At 41.3% G+C, this 20,883-nt stretch overlaps 1 protein-coding gene and 1 non-coding gene across 3 annotated transcripts in view; both read right to left on the reverse strand.

The window, feature by feature from the left end:
* The window catches only part of LOC108084359 (uncharacterized), a 57,409-nt gene that overhangs the window by 2,733 nt on the left and 33,793 nt on the right, over positions 1-20,883 (reverse strand). The window contains exons 1-3 of one of the 2 annotated variants that reach the window (XM_017180530.3): positions 3,278-3,706; positions 2,541-3,019; positions 2,352-2,477 (exon numbers count right to left, since the gene is read on the reverse strand). In XM_017180530.3, the coding sequence (XP_017036019.1) occupies positions 2,352-2,477; positions 2,541-3,019; positions 3,278-3,595 (923 nt within the window). In that variant the 5' untranslated portion in view covers positions 3,596-3,706. Of the gene's footprint in view, positions 1-2,351; positions 2,478-2,540; positions 3,020-3,277; positions 3,707-20,883 lie in introns of those variants that run through there. The other variant, XM_017180538.3, reaches the window with a different exon arrangement.
* Positions 3,977-4,048, reverse strand: TRNAP-CGG (transfer RNA proline (anticodon CGG)). The gene has a single exon. It is a non-coding gene; the product is annotated as a tRNA-Pro (tRNA).

Raw genomic sequence — 20,883 nt, forward strand, 5'->3', positions numbered from 1 at the left:
CGACACCAACACCAACTCCTACTCCTACTGTTACTGCTACTCCTGCAACCACATCAGCAAACATAGAGAGCGGAAAAGCGAGCTCTTCCTCTGGGTTTTACCAACCAAAAAATGTGGCAAACAAGTGGAGGATGTGTCCTGGAGAGATGGCTTTGAGCGGATAAGCCCATGTGAAAGCCCAGCAAGTGTATTCCTAGACAAGGCATTCTACTAGACTCTCTTTCTATCCTATCTTCAGCTGCAATACTCTTCCCTAGGCTCTTTCTTCACACAAAAAACGAAACGTTTAAAGTTTGACAAGTACCTGCGGCAGCTAGAGTTGCATCCTTTGGGGCAAGGATCTGCCTGGTTTGGGTAAATCAGCTTACAGCCGACTTACAGCGGATATGAAATTTGGCTTTTGATTTACGTCAACATTTCGCTTCTCTTTATTTTTCTGCTGCTGGTTTCAGTTGCGTTTGGCCAAATCGATTGACGGGGCTCGTGGGGGCGTGGCCGTGGGGAAAAAACATCGCTTTGTTTATCAACCAAAACAAAGCAGCAAAAGTCCACGAAAAAGAGTCAACAAAGTCGAAACTTTTTCTTCTTTTTCAACGCTGACGGTTGATTTTTCGCTCGTGTCTGTGTGTGTGTGTGTGGCATTGAGCGCACCTGTGACATGGTCGATGGAGCAATGGAGTTGGAAATGGACATGGACACGGCGCACGGACATGTTGATAAGTGAGTGCCTCGCACATCCGGGCATCAGGCCAGCCCCCGCACAAGAAGCCAACAGCAAATTGTCAACAGGAAGTACAACCAAAAAAAAAAAAACAGCGACAAAAATCAGGGAAATACGTAAAAAAAATACATGAAAAAACAACAACAACATAAAATAAGAGCCGGGAATATTGCGGAAAAAATTGGTGAGCGCCTGGACCAAAGATTTGACTTGGCTTGGCTTGGTATGGGGCAAGTCGTCGTCCGTTGCTGACGACAGGAAATTATGCAAACCTCACACAGGCCCCGGCAAAACGACAAACGGCGAACGACGACTGCAATGCATTTTGCAATACATTTCCCGAACAGAAATCCGCTGGAAAAACTCTTGTTGTTTGGCAAAAATGAAAGCCCGCATTTTAAATGTGGCCAAAAAGCAGGAAGGTGCTGGAGCTGGGCCTGGCCGCTGGCCATACGGCCACGCCTCAATGGATTTTTTCGGCAATTGAATTAATTTTCGTGAAAAATTGATTAGCAAAGCGACAGGAAGGCAGGAGGACGAGCACGCATAACTGGGTGGGAAGTGGGGGAAATTCCATTGGATTTCAAACACATAACTTGACTGAGAATAAACATATCTAGGGGGAGAGTTTCAAAGTAAGTTTTATCTATGAGAAAACCAGAGGTGAGATTTGGAACGCTAATGCAATATTTTCTACTCCTTTTTTTCCTGTAAAAAATCATTCTAGATCTATATGCCCACATACGCACTTACACATAAAAGGGCTTTCTATTTTAGCAAAGAGAAATGCACACATTTGTGACTTTTAGAAAAATAGCAAATTAAATATGGTCGTTATGCATATTTTTATTATAAAGTCTTTGCTAGCCACATTGCATTTTTAAAGAACCATTGTTTTTTTTTTTTTTTTTTGTTCGACAATCCACAAACAAAGGCCAAAGCCAAGGCCCAGTGGGGGGTGGCGACGATTCTCACAATCTGCCAATATGTTTTAACATTTATTTCAATATTTTTTTCGGCCAACGATGCCGTGTGGCGGCATTTTAAATATTTAATGTTCCGCCGCTCCCAATGTTGCACAATCGACGAGGACTGAGACAGGAGGCATATGTACGCCCTCATTATTAATGCAGGAGAACCCCAAAACGAAAACGAATACGAAAACGAAACCGAGCTGACCAAAAAGGGGAAGAAGACGGAGACGGAGCCGGAGCCGGAGTCCGTTGCATTTTAAAGCTCTCCAGAGTGACATTTCACGAATTGGCCAAGTTCCATAAAATATTCGAGGAGACGGAAAGACGGGGACGATGACTTGACGGCACCCAAAAGGGTTCGATTCGAAATGTGAAATTTATGCGGTTTTCATAGAAAATGTATGACACTAAAGGGGTTTGCAGGGAGCAAACCCAGCCACCCATCCTCCCCGACTCCCTTGCTTGATGTTAGCTTGTAAACGATGGCAATTTGCCGCTTGCCGGCACGTTAATAAAAACTTCAAGTGCCACTTTGGGCCAAAGATTAAAAGCGGGGGCCTGAATTTATGGGCGAATCTCTGTGTGTGCAAATTGCCCATAAAAATGCATGGGAAATTTGCTTGAAGATCGCTTCGATTTAGGTTTTGTCGGCTCACCTGTGGTTGCATTGCTGGCAGGCGAAGCACTCCAGGTGGTAGACATTGGTGCGGGCACGCATTACCATCTCGAAGGCAGGGATCACCTTGCTGCAGGCGGCACAGTAGCCAGTGTTTCCAAATAATCTATAAAAACATGAAATTTTTATTAAAATCAACTCTAAGATCAAGGAGGATTTACAAACCCACCTCAAATAATCCCTCTTGCAGAGCATCAGGTTCCCCTTGGTGTACAGCGTGGAGCCCACTTCGCCCAGGCGGCAGTCGCAACAGCCGCATTTGAGGCAATCCTCGTGCCACAGCATGTCCAGGGCCCGGAGAAGATACCGATCCTGGATGTGCTTGCCGCAGCCGGCGCATAGTTGGCTGCCATTGTTGTTATTATTGTTATTGTTGTTGGCAGCAGCGGCTATGCTTTGGACATTGCCATTGCCATTGCCGCCGCCACTGCCATTGCCGCCTCCGCCAGAGTTGACCACGTTAACAACGCCGCCATGGCCATTGTTATTGTTGTTCCCATTGCTATTGGGATTGGGTCCGTTGTTCTGGCTGTTCATTCCGGCGTTCTGCTGCTGCTGCTGGGATTGCTGCTGCTGCTGCTGCTGCTGTTGGTTAGAGGAAAGCCCGACTAGTCCGGGTTCGGTTTTGGTTATGTCCATAGTCATCATCTGGAAGAGAGCGGAATATAGAAACGGTTGGAATTAGTGAATGGAATATATGAATGTATTCTTTTTTTTTATGTTCTTAAACTATAAATATTGTTTTTCAAACACCCTCAAGGCAGTGAAAAGCTGATTTTCCGACTTGAGTGCACAGACACATGCCTGTACAGAATGTAAACAACTCTCTGGGACTCTGAAATGCAGAATTCCAGAGTATTTAGTCTTTAAGTCATCACAAAAAATAAATATATGTGTATATCTCACAACGGATTCATCGATATTTAGCCAATAACCGGGCATAAAGGCCTCTTGTGGCTTCGATGGCTCCTGCTGAATCGGCGATGGCGACAGCACCAAACGCGGTGCAAGCCACTGCCGCTGCTCGATCGCTGGCGGATGGGGAACGAAAAACTTGTCCAGGTTGAAGGAATTGATGCGCTCATCATCCTTGCGCAAGCTGGCGTTGTAGGGCAAGTCCATGTTGACGAACGATGGCAAATGGGGAACGAAAAACTTGTCCAAGTTGAAGGAATTGATGCGCTCATTGTCCTCGCGCAAGCTGGCGTTGTAGAGGAAGTCCATGTTGACTTTCCTTGGCTTTTCCCCGAACTTTTCTCGAGTTTTCTTGCGTTATTTCGCGAAACCTTAAAATATTCTCGAAGCGATGGCTTCTTGGTAAAAACAGTGTTGGTAAATGCCGCCACGCTTCAACCGTGTAACGGCACTCGACAGCTGTGGCCTGGCCGCGAGTGTTGCAAAGCTGGACACAGCGGGCCAAGTGGCGCCCCTGAGCCAACGATCGCCATTTTGTGGCATACTTTGGGGCTGCAGTTTTTTATATTTATATATATTTATATTTAAATGCATCAGCAATGACCTTGCATCACGCGGCTTGGAATATAGAAAAGCAATACAAAAAAAATTAATAATAAAAAAATGTATAAAAAAAACCGGAGGAAACTTGGGCTCGTCCGGGAATTGAACCCGGGACCTCTCGCACCCGAAGCGAGAATCATACCTCTAGACCAACGAGCCAGCTCGGTACAAGGTCAGCGCTAGCGAAAAGCCCAGCTGGAACCCTGGGAGAGCGAATTTTACTCCGTTTTGCAAAAGTGTCTATTTTTAGCGATCGCCATGGGTTTACCTTGATCTCTTTGCCATTTAAGAACGAAATAAGCAAAAGCAAATTTAAAATGCAAATATAATACATAAAATATATAAAACAAAAACACTTGTAAAAACATATTTAAATAGGCTAAAATGTAAATTTATATTTAAATAAAATGTACTGTAAGTAACAAAGATACTCCATTGAATTAAATAATATAATTATTAAAACTAAAATTATTTATATTAACAAATAAAATGTATTAAAAGGAATTCTCATATTAAAATAAAAATTATTTTAATTATTTTTGGAAAACCTAATAATAATTATAGGGCAGGGCTTATTGTCTTATAAGAAAAATAATAAAATTATATATTTATAAAATAAAATTATAATTTCACTTAATATTCTCCAAAATAAGTATAAAATCAGGACCTTAAATTTGCTCATTTTATATCAAAAGCACAGCTTTGGCTTTAATTAAAGGAAAAGGAAAAGTAATAGTAATAATTGAGGATATCCTTAAATAGTTCTCTTTCCCCCCCACAAAATATAGTTTATGCCCCCGACTGGCCCGCTTTTGATAACGTTAACTGCGAAAAGCCAACAACAAATCAATGCAAACAAAGGCCCGAACGTTCCCATTTTCATTTCTCCCCATTCCCATTCTCCGAGCACACACATGGAATGCAAAACGGCGATTTAAAATAACGAGATTTATGACAAATTGGCGCCACCCCGCCTGCCGTGCCCCCCCCCCCCCCCCCCCAACCTCTTCTCAACTCTTAAACCATCGTCGGCGCTAAATAGTTTGTTGCAATGTGCAAATTTCAGCCAACGACCGGGGGAAACCCTAAAAATATGCAATGCCTCGGCCATGTTGCAGCCGCTTAACACTGGAAAAAAACTAGATAGAACCTGGTCATGTTGAAATTATATATTTTCATAGAATTGCATAGTATTTGCTAAGGCAATGTTACCTATCTTAAATCAAGTCCCTTTAGCAACCTTTTCGTAGGCCTATATGCTCCTGTAAACCCTCTTTGCTGATCCTTTTTTTTCTCCGGGTGCAGCCATAGCCACCCCCCCTTCGGCCCCACCGAGATTACCGCTTGGACACAATGTGCGCTGTGTGTCTGGTTCTGCTTTTGGCCGCCTCTCTTTCCGTTGATTGCCCTCGTCCGTGTCCAATGCTGGTCCGGGCCAAATGGCCCGCATTAAGCCCTGCACCATGTAGCGCCAACTGTGACCTCGACTTGACCACGGCCCCAAGAGCGGATGATAATGGGTTGGGGCTTGGATTTGGCACAGAGGCAAAGGGTTCGCCAGTAGCTGCAGCAGCAACAGCAGCTGGAAATGACTTTAATTAGACGGCTGCCGGAGTTGTACCGCCGAAAAGTCATCAGCCGCCGGGCCAATGGAGAGCTCCAAGCACATGCAGGATGAGGTGGTGGTCAGTCAGCACTGGACTCGGCAGAGCCGACTCATAAAAATTCAATCAAATCAATTTATGTAAATTTAACGCGACGTTTCAAACAATAACAGGGATGGATGAACTGGCCAGAGCAGATGGGAGTGGGAGTGGGAAAAGGGAATGGACATGGACACGGGGGGCTGATGCAGCGCATCAAAACTCAATTCCGGCAGCTGCAGCTCCACAGACTCCACCGGCTGCACCAGACTGCATTGTTATTTAGTTTAGACAAATGAAATGGAATTCTAAACGCCGCTAGGAAACGCATCCATATTAGATTTTCATTTTCAATTGCACAATTTTAGCGCCGCGGCGTTGCTTTATCGTCAGACACTGCCCCGCTCATTGCGGATTCATAGTTTTGCCGCTTTTTCTTGCTCTCTGTGGGTTGGCCAATTAATTTATGCATTACATTCCCACAAAATGCTTTTCAATTTGCATCCAATTTGGTAGATAGGCGTCGCCAGGCAAGTGATCTCTCAGCCTGATTGATTGATTGACTCCCCCGCAGAACGACTGACTGGACTGGTCTGGACTGGACTGTCCTTGCAATTAGTTTAGTTAGAGTTTCCCCCTCTCTCTCTCTCTTGAGTGATCCTAGCAGGGGGCATATCCCAGACTTGCTCCTAATTCTGAAGTTCCAGCCCTGAACTTCCGGGGGGAAGGAACTACACTACCCAAACCCCCCTTTTGCAAACTAATTGCGCGACCAACGACGCTCATTAAAGCCAATCAATATTCAAATTTCACGTGCCCAGGATCGTATTCCGGTCAGCGGTGTGTGTATGCCTTGGCCCCTGTGGCATTTTCACAGTTTAGTTTGTTAAGCTGGGAAGCTAGAGCAGGGAACCGAATGCCATTCCGTTCCGGACGAGGCACTCTGTAATTATGCATATGCATGTGACCCAAGTTTGTCGCAACTTAAACCCTTTTTAACCCCAATTCGATCGGGGGGAAGTCTCCGCTGGAAATTACACGTTTGCACGCAAGTCAACGGAAGTCACTACCACTGTATTGCCCGGGGGGCAGGAGAGCAGGAGAGCCTCTTGGAATTAAGTTGATTTCTGCGGTCAGTTATGTTTATGGTTTATTTATTTGGCCGAGCTGCAATTTTGTGTCATGTTTTATGCACTTTTCCTACCTTCGCTCTCATGTGGAGCGCTTTTAATGACACTAATTAGTGGCGGGGCTTGAGCTCGACTCATGTGACAAACGCACATCGGCGATTTCCACCAAATTGCAACCCCTAAAGTATCGGGTGCGGGGTGGCAATCACGGGGAATCCCCGGACTCGAGTGCGTGTGTGTGCTGTGCGCTGAAATCCCCGGACAACAGCTGTGCCGCATACCCACCCAAACCCCCTAATTGGTAATTAATTTATTTTGCATAATTTTTCGCGCCTTTCTCTCTGGACACATTGCACATTATGCTGCTGACAAGCGAGGAGAAGGGCTCGTATTTACTTTTCGCCGGGGATCCGGGGGACGAACGCACAAAAGGTGTCAAAAAGTGCGAATTAAGTGCGAATAAACGTGCTGAGCGTGCAGCGCGCGGAGACAGGCGGGACCACGCCCACCGCCCCCCGCCCCCCGCCCACCCTCAAATCCCGCAGTGACCCCCCCTTCTGCCGCCACCTGTCTCGCATTGCGTAAATTTGCATCGAGTCACGAAAAATAAATGTAAATTTAATTTGCATGCGCGCAGCCCCGGAAGAAGTGAAGGCAGTTTTGGGGGCTGGAAAAATATTTATAATAAAATTATGCGAATAAAAAATGCCAGGTGATGGGTGAGGGCAGGCATTTTGCCTGGAAATAACTGCGTTTGTTTGCAATAATTGATTGAAATAATGCACTAAAGAGATTTGAGTGCGGTTTTCTAGGCATAAAAAATGTATTTTTTTTTTCTCTTTATAAGTCAAGGTTAATTGATTAACCAATGGTAAACAATTAAAGTTATTATATTACTTGGGAAATATCGGGAAGCTATTGTTGCTAGAAGGTTTGACCTTTAAGAAAAAGGCAAGAAATATAACCTTTAAATAAAAAGAAAGGGAAGCTACAGCCTTTAGAGTATTTCCATATTATTTTCCTTTTAATTCTTCTATTTTTTTTAATGCCAGATATATTATAAATTTGGTGAAATCTACATAGATGGAAATATGTTGAGAAACAACAAAGATGTATTATATTTTTATCCAATAATATGAATATATATGATTTATAGAGTTAAAACTGACTCCTTCAGTTTCCCACAAACTTCTTACTAAAATGTTAATACCCTTTCGGGTATAATAAGGTCTTTTCCCATCTATCCTTAACTTCCGTGCTAACCTCATACTAGAATTTTATACCCTGCAAGGGTATTATAAAGTCTTCTTTCTCTCATTAACTTCCTAGCCAACTTCTTATTCAAACTATACTACCCTACAAGAGCCTAGAAATACGAAAAGAAAAAATTATATTTACAGAAAAACCCCAAACCGACTCCCACACACGCCAGCTAGCATCCAACTTCAGTGGGAGAATGTCCTTTGGCCATGCAAGGCTTCCCACTGTTTCAACGGCAACCCCGGCTCCTTTAGCTCCATTTTCAACTTGTGCAGAGCAACAACAAATTACCAGCAACAATGGCCAAGGGAGAAACAAAAGGCCAAAAAAAAAAAAAAAACATCAAGTACGCGACATGAAAACTAAAACAAAGCCAGAGCCAGCCGAAGGAAAAGTATAAATAACGAGAGGGAAAATTAAAATAAAATATAAAGAAAAACAAGAAAACAATCAAAATTCGTTTTTAATTTTTATGCCATAAAAATGCAAACGAAGACGACAAGGTCCGGCCGGGCACGAAACTGAGAACTGAGAGCCAGGTGAGACTGGGTGGGGGAGACAGGGTGGGCAGCATGGAAACATGTTGCGCAACAAGGCAAAAAGTCCTGCAACGGTTGGGACATGTTTTATGCCGTTTTTATATTGTTTTTCCCGTGCTTGTTCTTGCTTACTTATATATTTTTTTTTTGTGTGGAACTTTCCTTGAAGCCAGTGGGCGGGGGGCTGGGGGACTTTCAAAGGACCAAGGACCCACAACAATTAAATACCCATTGCGAGTAATTGCGGACTCCCATTGTGGCCCGCTCTCGAACGCACTTAAACTGCCATAAATACCAATCAAAATCAAATGCACACACTGATTGCGATTGCAGGAGGCTGGGCTGGATATCTAGTGGCGACACTTGGTCCATTGACAGCAATCGAGCCTTGAGTGTCCTGTCCACTCGAAAAGCATTAAAAATAAAAGAAAAGAAAAAATTAAAAAACCCCCTGCTAGATATGAAAACAATTGCCTTTTAAGGGCTCCGTTAACTCCATTTCTCTTCTTAATAATACATATAATCTTAAATCCATTTTAAACTATGGCAGGACTTACTATTAACTAAGATTTAAAGGTTATATAGATCCTTAGAAAGCAAAGCTTATACTGTAAAATAAAAACAACCAATCGGAAAATGTAAATAAATATCATTGGGGTTTTGAAATCGCTTTAAAATGCGTCTAAAAATATGCAACATTAAATGCTAAATTAAAAAGAAAGAAATTAGGAAACTGGCAAAGCACAACTTTACTGTGAACTCTAAAAATACAAAAAATAAATAAATAAAAATTAGTTTTAAAATCTTTAAAATCTCCTAAAAAGGATTAAAGCATTAATTTATATTTTTTTGCACCCTAAAATTTTGTAGCATAGTTTTGTGCACATTTTTTAAGAGTTAAAAACTTCAGTAACCCCATAATTATTAGTTACCATTAAATTTTTAATAGTCAAGTATATAAATTGAGAACTTACAAAGCTAAGCAGATAAAGGACCCTCCACAAGCCAAATCCAAAGCTATAGTCTATTGTCGCCTTTTGTTTGGCACCACAGTTTCTCGATGACCGCTCCTCTCCCTCTCCCTAGTATCGTAGATCCGGTTCCCGAGTTCGAGTTCCCAAGTGCCATTGAGGAAAATTGAGGACCCCATCGGGCTCTTCGATTCAAGCACAAATGCTGCCACATGCAGCGCCCCATCACAAGCCCCATCCCCGAACCACCAGAAGCAAGTTCACTTCACGCCCCATATCCACCAATCCCGGCCAAAATCCCGGCCAATCCCCTCCTCTTCCCCCTTTGGAAATCATCGACCCCGCATTGCTTGCTTGTTTTTGATTTATGCGACTTACTGCTCTGTTGTTTCTCCGCCAATTGTTCTTGTTATTATTGTTGTTTAGTTGTTGTTGTTGTTGTTATTGTTTTTGCTACAGTTATATGTTGTTGTTACGGTGTTTATCGTGGTGGCAACATATGGAGGCGGCGGCGGTACATGTAGTTATTGTTGCCGTTATTTGTTAATCTATTTGTACGCATTTGACGCCGCCAGCAGCTCCATCTTCAGCCTCTTCTTCTTCGTGCTCAACTTGTTCTGAGAGCAATCCGAGTGCTAAGTGAGATTTATGCCAGGGAATCTCGTCACCATCACCCTTCGCCCCTTTTTGGTGACCCGTCAGCGACACATTGTGCTTTTATTTTGATTTGTTACTGGCTTTCGTTTTCGGAGGGCGTGAAACTAAACCCAAAAAATAAGTTGTACACATAAAAAAAGATTTTTTTGTGCTTAAAAGTATAACATTCTTATAGAGAAGAGGAAGTAAGAGTTTTGTTTAAAAATAGTATTAAGCTGGCTTGGCTAAAAAATTGAAATATCGATAATATATCCATGTTTGGCCTGAAGCTCGATTTATAAATCGATATTTTAACGTTGGACTATGTAAATGTGCAATGAAACCAAATTTTCTTGAATATATCAAGCCAATATAACCGGAAAATCAAATTCACAATCTTAAATACAATTATTCTTTTATAATTTTCGTTAATATCGATTTTTTAAAGCTAAATCTGGCACTTTTCGATATATAAATTTCGATAGATTAACATTTAGGATATATATCATTTGAAATAAAAACAATATTATGGTTAGTACGTTTTTCTTAGACTTTTCCTGCCGATATACATTAGTAATTAACAGTTAAGCATGTAATAGCATCTCTAATAGTTATGCCTATCGGTTTTAAAGGCTCATAAATTGATAGAAACAAATGTAAGAATTTGCCAAACTAATAACCTGATCTTTGAGAAATTAGACTACTTTTTGGACTTAGATTCTGCCTTGTAAAAGGAAATGCCCTAGGCTAGTCTTTATTTTGTTCTGTGTAACTCCTCGGTTAATGCCAACGATGTACGACACAGCGGCGGAATTTTTATTAAGTTGTTTTATGCCTTGTGTCGTTTTGTTGTCGTTCGCTGTTATTTCTTTCTGCTTAAACAATTACGACAAATTGCGCTTTTATGGACTGAGGAGCATCCAACGGAGGGGTTGGAGTCGTAGTCAGAGGATGGCGACACGCACACGTCATGTGCAAAGCCCACAGCGCTAATATCCGATCCGATCCGATGCGATACGATCCGATCTGGGGCTCTCTAAAGTGAACTTAGCTCCACTCCACTCCACTCTACTCCATTACTCTGGGTGCAGTCGTTAAAGCCAGCTTCAAATAGAGCTTAATTGCCTCACAATGCCAAATGCAGTTTGCAGTTGCAACTGCCGCATCTGCTGCAAACGTTGCAGTTGCAAGCTGCCATGAAGCGGCGTTAATTAGGTGAAAGCATCCGCCAGATCGGGTCACAGCGGTCCAAAAAGACGGCCAGAGAACGAAGGCTGGGAAAGATTCAAGATTAGAGAGTGGCAGGGATAATCCGCTAAAGCGAATTAAGCCAAACTCAAGCACAAGAAGAGGTTGAGTGATCAAGTTTAAGTAGCAGCAGAATCTTGGGATTCCCCCTAAGGGCTTCCCGACGTCGGCCCACACCTGCAGATCATTTGACAGCAAATCAAAACCACAGGCCTCTTCCCTACCACCATATCCCCATCTGACAATTTCAATTAGACTTTAACACTCCGCATCCCAAACCCAATTCGTGGCCAAGTCTCCAAGTCCGAGACCGAGTCCGAGACCGAGGCTGCGGAGTCTGCGGATGGCGATGGCTCTCTTGCTGCCGGCTCTCAAGTGGCTGGCAATTACGTTCAATTAAGTTGGCCATGTTGGTAACGGATGCGGCTGCCGCAGTTGGAGCCACCAGTTGCAGTTGGCCAAATGCGTGGCGGTTGTAATTAAACGATGGATGTTGCTCGCTCTCCGTTCGTGTTCGACTGAGTTAACTGCCGGCATGCCACCTAATCATAAATGATACCAAAAGGAAATGCTCCTCAAGGCAGCCCCACGATCAGCACCTGCTGCTGCTGCTGCTGCTGCTGCTCCTTCGTCCAGTCGCACTAATTACATTGGTTCTTAGACCATTTCAATGGGGCTGCACTGCAGCAAATGGTTGTGATTTTTACTTTCTGAATAGCGTAGTATTAAAAAGGTAAAAGGAGGGTCTTATTTCTTGATTTACGCATCTTATCATTATAATGTCTTTGCCAATGTCGCTAACCTATCAAACGAAATCCAAATATGACCGTTTTCACTTTCTCGAAAATGCTTTAAGTATACCTGTATCTACTTAAACCATTTGAGAATTTTAGGGGCTTTTGGTTTGCCTATCTGAGAATTATATAATCATTGGTAGTACGTATGTATATGTTTATATAAAAGAAATATCACAGATATATAAACGAAACCTTCTTCTTGAAGATCTTTGTATTCCAGATTCTATTTGAACCATTTGAGAGTTATAAGGGCTTTTGGCTTGCCCATCTGAGAGTTATAATATCACCGATATATAAACGAAACCCCTTCTAAAACCTCTTTTTATTCCAGATTCTAGTTGCACCATTTGGAAATTTTAAGCGCATTTCTCTCTGTGCATCTGCATCTGTGCCCGTGACTATTCACATGCCTCAGTTGCATTCGGAATTGCAGAGCTGCAGAGCCCGGCCAGCGTCAACGTCAACGTCAACTTAATTAATTGTGCGTCCGGCCGCACTCCCGTTGTCCTCCACTGGCCCCCACTCCCTCGGCTCCGGCTGTGGCTCCATTCACCGCCGACTGCTTGCCATTCAAAGTTGGTGACCAACACAACTCGTTTCTCCGTCCGATTCGTTTCGTTACGATTCAATTCGATCCGATCCGATCCGATGCGATCCAATCCGATGCGATTCGAGACTTTGCGTCTGATTCCGATTCTGATCGAAGCAATTTCTATTTGCGCGCAAATTGCTAATTTTGTGGAAAACACATTAATTAGCGCAAAATCAGCGAACCAAGTTGAGTTTGAGTTATTTGTTTTATTTGCAGTTGCAACTCAAGAATGTCGACGCTTGATCGTTAGCAGTTTAGCAGCAGGCTCAATGAATGTGCGTAGAGAGAGAGTGGGTCTAGTGGGTAGGGGGTGAAAATATAGAAAATAATAGATAAAAAACATCAGAATGCTCAATCTAGCCACTTCTAGAGTTTAAAAGTTTATAGCCGGATGTTTATCAACATGTTATTCGGTTGTTGCACAACATGTTCTTAGCAACATTTAGTCTTTCATTTGCCTGTTTAATTTAAGTTTAACTGTTTAATTTAAGTTTTTCAACAATTTCAGCATAAATAGACAAAGAACCTGGTGTATCTCTCTGAACTCGAGCTTCCCTAATTGTTTACTCATACAAATTCAGTTCTAACTTGATCTTACTATATAAAGTTCACCTATTTAGCCATCAAATGTAACCGTACTGTTAACACATTACTAACAGGATAATCAAATTAGCAACCATCCGATTTCAATTAGTTATTAATACATCTTCCTACCCATTATACCATTGGAGTGCCCATAAGTGGACCTGCTGATTAACTTTTCGCACTGATTTTCCCCTTGCTGGCCATTAATTAATCAGGGGAAAAATAACGGAGAGCCAATCAATCGGCCAGAGAGCACGATGGATATTTATTAAGCTCGCCGCTATTGTTGTTGGCCAACTGTGTCAATTGCTGTTTGATCAACACTCGTTGGTGGGTCCGAGTAGCAGCAGTCGGACGATGATAATAATTGACGATTTAATTTGCTTGTTTGAAGACACAGATAAAGAGGGGCCAGCACTTGACCACACACACACACACACACACACACACGAGGAAAAACGAGATAAAGGGGCAGGCCCAAATGCTTGCATTACAGCATTACAGTTAATTACATTTCGCATCGAATCGAAAATTACAGACACATTAAATAACGGTTAACTGGCCCAGGAGCCATCATCTGCAGCAGCAGCAGCATCAGGCCCATCATTGCCATCTTCCATCTCCATTCAGCATTTTCTCCATCTACAGGATGCTTGCCGCATCCTCGGCGGCGGAGCAAACATCTCGCGGCATTCTGCGATGTCATTAATAACAGGGCACACACACATCGTCCACTGACCACAACAATGCTGGCCCCCCAAGGCCCACGGCGAGATGGCTGGCAAGGAGAAGACATATTTACATAAGGGATTTTCTGCAGTGCCGCCTCACAGCCAAAAATCAGGCAGCCATCAGCGACCTTTAAATGCTCTAGCCATAGAAAACGGAAATATTGGCATGAAAAAGTCCCTAAGAAAGAAAAGAAAACTTTTAAAAACAAATACAATAGGTAAGAGAATGGGTAAAATATTAAAAAAAAAAATATATATATATAATATTAAAAAAAATATATGGAATTTGTGGATGAATCATTGATGAATTTTTGAATAAAAGATGTTGAAATGTTGACAAAAAGTTAATGAATTTGATGATTCTATCGTCAGATAGCTTAGGATATGCCCATCCTTATTTTAACACAAATAGTTACTTAAATATTTATAAATTTGTGAATGAAATGTTGATGAAATGTCGAGGGATTTTTGTCCTACAACGTTGATTTTTGATTTGTCACTGATGACAGCCTTATTTTCATGAGGAACTATTTATTATGGAAATTCATTATAATATATTAATTTAATTTTCCCTTTGTTTACCCTCTTTTTTTCTAGCAGTGCATCCAGGGCCACACTGACTTCTCTCCTTACAAAACCCTATCCCATAGCCATATTTCTCCTTCCACCCAGCTGAGCACGAACCGTTTTATCAGCACGTTTACACCGTATTTACTTCATTTTAATAAAATTTCATGTGATTTTAAACGTTGACGATGTCTGTCGATGTCTGCGTATGAAAAGCGCAGCTTCCACGTGTGTGTGTGTACGTTTCCATGTGCGTATGTATATCTCTGGTGTGTGGGTTAAAAATGCACAATTGCTCATTCGAATGGAAATTATTTACACATTGGACACTGATTTACTTGATGGCAATGCAGAAACAACAACTCTGCCAATGTCAGCCACTTCGTTGTTTGTGTGTGTGTGTGCGGGTCTACCATGAGCGTCCTTGAAGGGGGGAGAAAGCAGAAGTAGAAGTGGGCATGTTGCACCTGTTCTCGCATTGTAAAATGCAGAATTATCAGTATTTCTGAGACTTTTAGGATAGATTTGTGGATCTTGAAATTAAATTGAAGCCTTTTTTTATTAACAAATTTAATTGATTATTTTAAGAAAAAATGTAGTAAGGATTAGTAAGGATTTACTTTTTAAAGAAAGTATCACGAAGTATTAATATTAAAAAGTAGTCGTAAAATTTAATTAAAATAGCTACACTTGACGCAATTCATTGGAATTCAATCAGACAAATTAGACCTAGAATATAATACTTAGTTTTACAATTGATAAAAAAAAATCGATAAATATTAGAAAACTTGAATTCTAAAAAAATAAGAAAATGGACCTGCGTTATTTTTTGATTTTAAAATCAAATGTTAAGCTATCAATAAATTTATTATATTTGTTAATAAACATATAGTAAATCTATTCCTTTATGGACCCCTCCCCCGTAGGCAAATGTCCTTTCGACGACCCTGTCCTACATGCACGCGCGTGTGCGTGTGTGTGTGTGTGTGCCAGAGCGGGTTTATGTCGGTTTATTAATATCCTTTCTGCTTGGTTATGTTTTATATGAAATTACTCAAGTGCAACCGACTGTGTTTACGCCGGGCTTTCTGTTATTGTTTTTTTGTTGCTTTTTATTTTTCTCGGCTCCTTCTCCATTTTATTTTAATTTTTGTTTCTTTTTTTTATTCAAATTTCGTGTGTTGTGTGTATGTGTTTTTCCGCATTTTTCGTGGGCACTTTTTCTGCTTGTGCTTTATTGTTGTTTTTAATTATCATATGCACACGAATTGCCAGTGTCCATGTGTGTTTTATGTGCCGCCATCTTGTTGTTAATTTAATTTCGCAATTATTTGCAATGACGTTTAATCGAAATTTGAATATTATTTATTTGAGCATGAAAAATATGCCAACAGCAGCAGCAGCAGCAGCAGCTGTTGCGGCAACAGAAAACTGTTAGGCCGCCCCTCTGTTAACCCTTGACCTCTCATTAATCGCCTCAATCGGGAAGCATAAACATATTGGGAATTACAAGTGACAACAGTTTGTTGTTGTGCATTACAACCACATATATGTATGTATATTCCCAGACGATGTCGTCTTTAATTGCGTTGAATACAAATTAAGCGTATAGATTACCGATAATTAATGAATGAACAAACGCGATTTGCAGGCTAAGCAAGCGGGCAAAAAAATAAATTGTTAAACAATCAACAAAACGACTGGGACGACAACAAAATGACAATTAATTGAATATTATTTTGTGAAATTAACATTCAAATATCACGACATGTTATGGCCAAAGCAATCGGATATAGACGACTCGGCGCCGGCGCTACTCTGTGGATAAAAAAAAAAATATAAAGAACTTTGAAATGCTTTTGGAAACTTCCCATAAAAGATGCCGCATCAGTATTTAGTAATCCCCAGCATCGCCGGTTATCACAGAAGCGACTCTCATAACATTTAGTGGCCTGTCGTTGTCATCGTCGTCGGCATTCACCGGCAATTCAATTCAATAGCCAGCCACAAAAGCCAAACGAAATAAATAAATAATTGGCAATAAAAATACAATTTGCACGATCATATAAGATTTTGTCATGTAATTGGCTAACTAACTAACCGAGCGAATGAATGAATGAATGCCACACGAGGAGGCGACACCGAAATGGGAGATACCCTTGGCCAAATAATCCAAAATATTTTGGAGTAGGTTTTATTTTTAAGAGGTTTCTTGCATTTTAAAAAGGTGAAAATATTCAAAATAATGCTTTAAATGCATAAAAAGGTAGGAAATGTTGCATTCATAATCATAATTGTGAGTATTTGAATTGCTTTACTTGTCTTCTGACAAAGTTACCATATCTGTGGTGATCTGGATAAATAGTTGAATTTTGATTTAATAATTATAAAAAAAGTTGGTTGTATTATAACTATCTATAATTTTGGATGGAATATATTATAGATATATTGTAGTAAAAAGTTAACTCCTTTAGTCTATCTGTCGATTTAAGGTCACAAAGTAAAGAAATGAATAATAATTTTGGATGAAAATATATAAAAATAAAGAAAAAAATATCCATGATATAATTATTACTTTTCACATATTTTTGGCCTTGAATTTACTTCCTTAGAGTATTTAAAATGTGAATTGTTTCCGCAACATGTTGCCTATGGTTTTAATTAGTTGCTGTTAGTTGTTGCTGCAATTGCCGTTGCTTTCCGTTAATTAAATTTGATTTTCGATGCCAGTCGCTGCTCCCTCCACCCCCCACAGTATCTATCGCTCCCGGCTCCCTCTATTTTCCTCTGCGGCATCCATCTTCGCGCTTAATTTGCTGTCTTTATGCTTTTGTTCTGATCTGTGCGAGCAGCGGGGCAGCGAGCGGCCAGCGACCAGCGGCAGCGGCAGCGTTCGCTTAATTGGCTGCCAATTTATTTTATTTGCGCAAAATTGCAGTCGACCCGCGCGAGTGGCAACAAAAACAAAAGCAAAAATAAAAAAAAAACCTAAAAAAAATGCCAAAAGCCAGCCGCACCAGCAACATGTTGCGCTCCCACACGCAGTCAGCGGCAAATGTGGCAACACTGGGAGAAATAAGGAAGCATATTTTGCATGAACACAAACAGCAGACACATTTACATTATATGTGATGAGTTAAAAAATTATTAAAAAAAACAAAATTGAATATAAAAATGATGCAATAATTCAATTGATCCAATATATATCAAATATCCTATAAATGATCTTTAGATCTATAAATAATAATTTCATAATTTAAGATCTACCCTTCAAGACTTCTAGGTTTTCTATTATACCCAAAAGTTTAGAATAAAAACTAATACCAATAAAATCAAATCAAAATACATCAAAATTAAGTAAATAAAATAAAAAAAGATAAAAAAGATTTCCAATTTCTTGCTTTACTTTGTCCCAGTGTGCTTAGCGGCTGCTCTGCCGCAGCGCTGCCAATTAATACGCCGTTCTAATTTTTATGACATTATTAAGGAGGCATCGCATCGCATCGCATCGCATTGGATCGCCGAGTGGCCATGATATGTCCGACTTCGACTCCAACTGCGACATCTTCGTTGCCTTTTATGTGCAGTTTATGGAACTTAATTGTTGCAAGTGGCCGCGCGCAACGGCACTCAGCATGTTGCTAGGCGAGGGCCGCCACTGAAGTTCAAGGCCTTGCCTCCCTACTCCACCTCTCGGCTCCACAGCTCCACTGACAACCGGCAACATGTTGCTCCCATTTATGTGTGAAGTCGCTCTCCGCCGCACACACGCCCCACAGTTGCTCCATCTCCTTGAGCTTTGGCTTCAACTTCAGCTCCAGCTTCAGTTCCAGCTTTCAGCTTCCAGCTCCTTCTCCGGCCTCATCTTCTGCAGTCTGCATTCCTTGGCAGCTTCATTAACTCTGTTTTTGTTGTTGTTGCTGCTGTCGCTACTGTGTTGCCCTTTTTGCCACATGTCTTTTGTTGTGTTTTTGCTACTGTACCACACAGTAGCACCACAATTTAACCATCCAACCATTCGCCTCCAAAGGGGACTTTCAATTTTTTTCTTTTTTTTTTTTCTTGTATTTATTCTTCGCTCTTCCTCGTTGCAGCCACTTGTTGCTGCTGTTTTTACTAATAATTGGCTTCAATGAGTTCCATAATTGTTTTGCTTTTCGACTTTTAATGATGTCGTCGTCGTCGTCTCCGTGAGTGCACCGAAGAAAAAACAAAGGCCTAAATCAAGTCAATTCCACAGGGGATTGAGTACTAAGAGTAGGCCGATTAGAGGCTTTATGGCGTTACGCATCTTATTCATTAGATTGCCATTGGTTTGAGATCAATTAACTAATGATCTAATCAAGTTTTTTGCCTATCTCCAAGGTAGCATCTTAATTAATTTCGTGCTATGACGTTATGCATCTTATTTATAAGTTGATCTTTGATTCTGGATAAATCAAACAGATGATCTATGAATACTTTGTAGCATAATATTGACTTTGGTTCAAGATCAATTAATTATTTTTACGCCGCTACGCATCTTATTTATTCTTTAAACTTTGATTTTTGATCAATTAACCAATGATCTATGAATATTTTATGGCTTTTTACGGTGTAATCAATTTTTTTGCAGCCTTGTCATTGTCCAAGGTAATGTGGGTTGGGCTCTTCGCTCTGCTGGATCGCCAATAGTTGCTAATGAGAAGTTGCAACTGAAAATTGCCCCGGGGCCCAGAGATGAAATCGGGTCAGAGATGCGGGGGATTCCTTCCCCTTCGATGATCGATAACTGACTTGTGAACTCCTCTTCTCCTCGGAACTGTAGAAGAGCCGCTGGCAACATGTTGCTGCTGCTGCTGCTGCTACTGTTGCTCCTCATGTTGCTTATTTTGTACAAGCAATTAAATGCCTGCTGCTTGCTGCCCCTCACATCGCATCGCCTGCCGCGTTTTGTGGCGTGTTAATTAACTCAATTACGATTGCTCGTCGACGTTCGAGGGAGCGTTGCTGGCTGCCTGCACTTTTTGATAATTATAATATTTATAGCTGCCGCAGCGGCGGACAAGCGACTCCTTTGCCAGCCAACAGAAGGAAATTTCCTCCTGGAAAAACTCTAATTAAAGCAGCGGCAGCTACAACAAGTGTGGCCATTTAATTTTATGACATTATCATGTGCAGTTATGTACGCCAGAATCGTGTATATATATAATATATAATCGCGTTGCGTGTTGCTGCTCCCGCTGTTGCTGCTGCTGTTGCAGTTGCAGTTGCCCACTGTAATTGCAGTTGGCGTGGCGGGCAGGTACTTGCAACACTTGCCACTTGCAACCCCTTTGGCCCAGGCGAATTTATTTATTATTTTGGGGGTGGTGTGTGAGAATGCAAAGAAGCTATTGCCACCCCCTTTTTTTATTTTATTTCTCTCCCCCTTCAAGGGCTGAATCGACTGATTTAATTACAAAAGTTCGCTCTTTATGGTTTGAAAATTAACAAGCATAATTTTGGAGTAATGTGGAAATCCCTTTAACCGTCAAAAATAAAAGCAATGCCACTCTCTCCATCTTTCTTTCTCTCGAATGTGTCATTCACAATACGTTCCGACTCATCAACGTCACGAGCACTACTACCGCCGTTGCCTCCGGATCTGCCCCCTTCCTGTCTCAAGCGACGCTTTAAGTTGTCATGTTTTGGACAGTTTGTTTGCTAAATTGTTTTGTAACATGATTTAGACATATTATGTGTGCGTTGCTGCTGTTGCTGCTGCTGCTGCTCTTGTGCTTCTGCTTTTGGCTCATCCTCATCCTGTTCTGCCTCTTGCCTCATTTCCCATTCAACATGCAACGCCACATGTTGAACCATTTGTGAGCGAAATGTAAAATCCATTTGTTAGTGGGGATTTACATAGTTAGTTTGCATAGTTGGTGGAGAGAGCGATGGTATCTCGTAGTGGTATCTAATTTAATACCTTCACTTCTGACACATTGATAAATACTGTCAGTTTTAATTTCTTATTTACGGTCCCCGCTCGCCCCGACGCTTTTAACTAAGTGGTTTAATCTATATGATTAACGCCCATGGTGGAAAAATAATTTGTATTGTTGCCCACCTTTGTTTGAAAAGTTTTAGGCATTCAAGTTGGAAATTCGTTGGGTGTTTGCTTTTGTTGTTAATTACATACATTAGGCCCAAATCATCGCTGTCTTTCGTTCGCCACTGAAGCGTATATAACAGGCCTGTTATTGCTGTTTTGCTGGTACATGGCAGGCAAAGCGTGGAAGAGCGAGTAGCGTTTGCTCCTAAGTGGAACTTATCA

The sequence above is a fragment of the Drosophila kikkawai genome, chromosome X, assembly GCF_030179895.1.
Source record: "Drosophila kikkawai strain 14028-0561.14 chromosome X, DkikHiC1v2, whole genome shotgun sequence".
Taxonomy (NCBI): Eukaryota; Metazoa; Arthropoda; class Insecta; order Diptera; family Drosophilidae; genus Drosophila; species Drosophila kikkawai.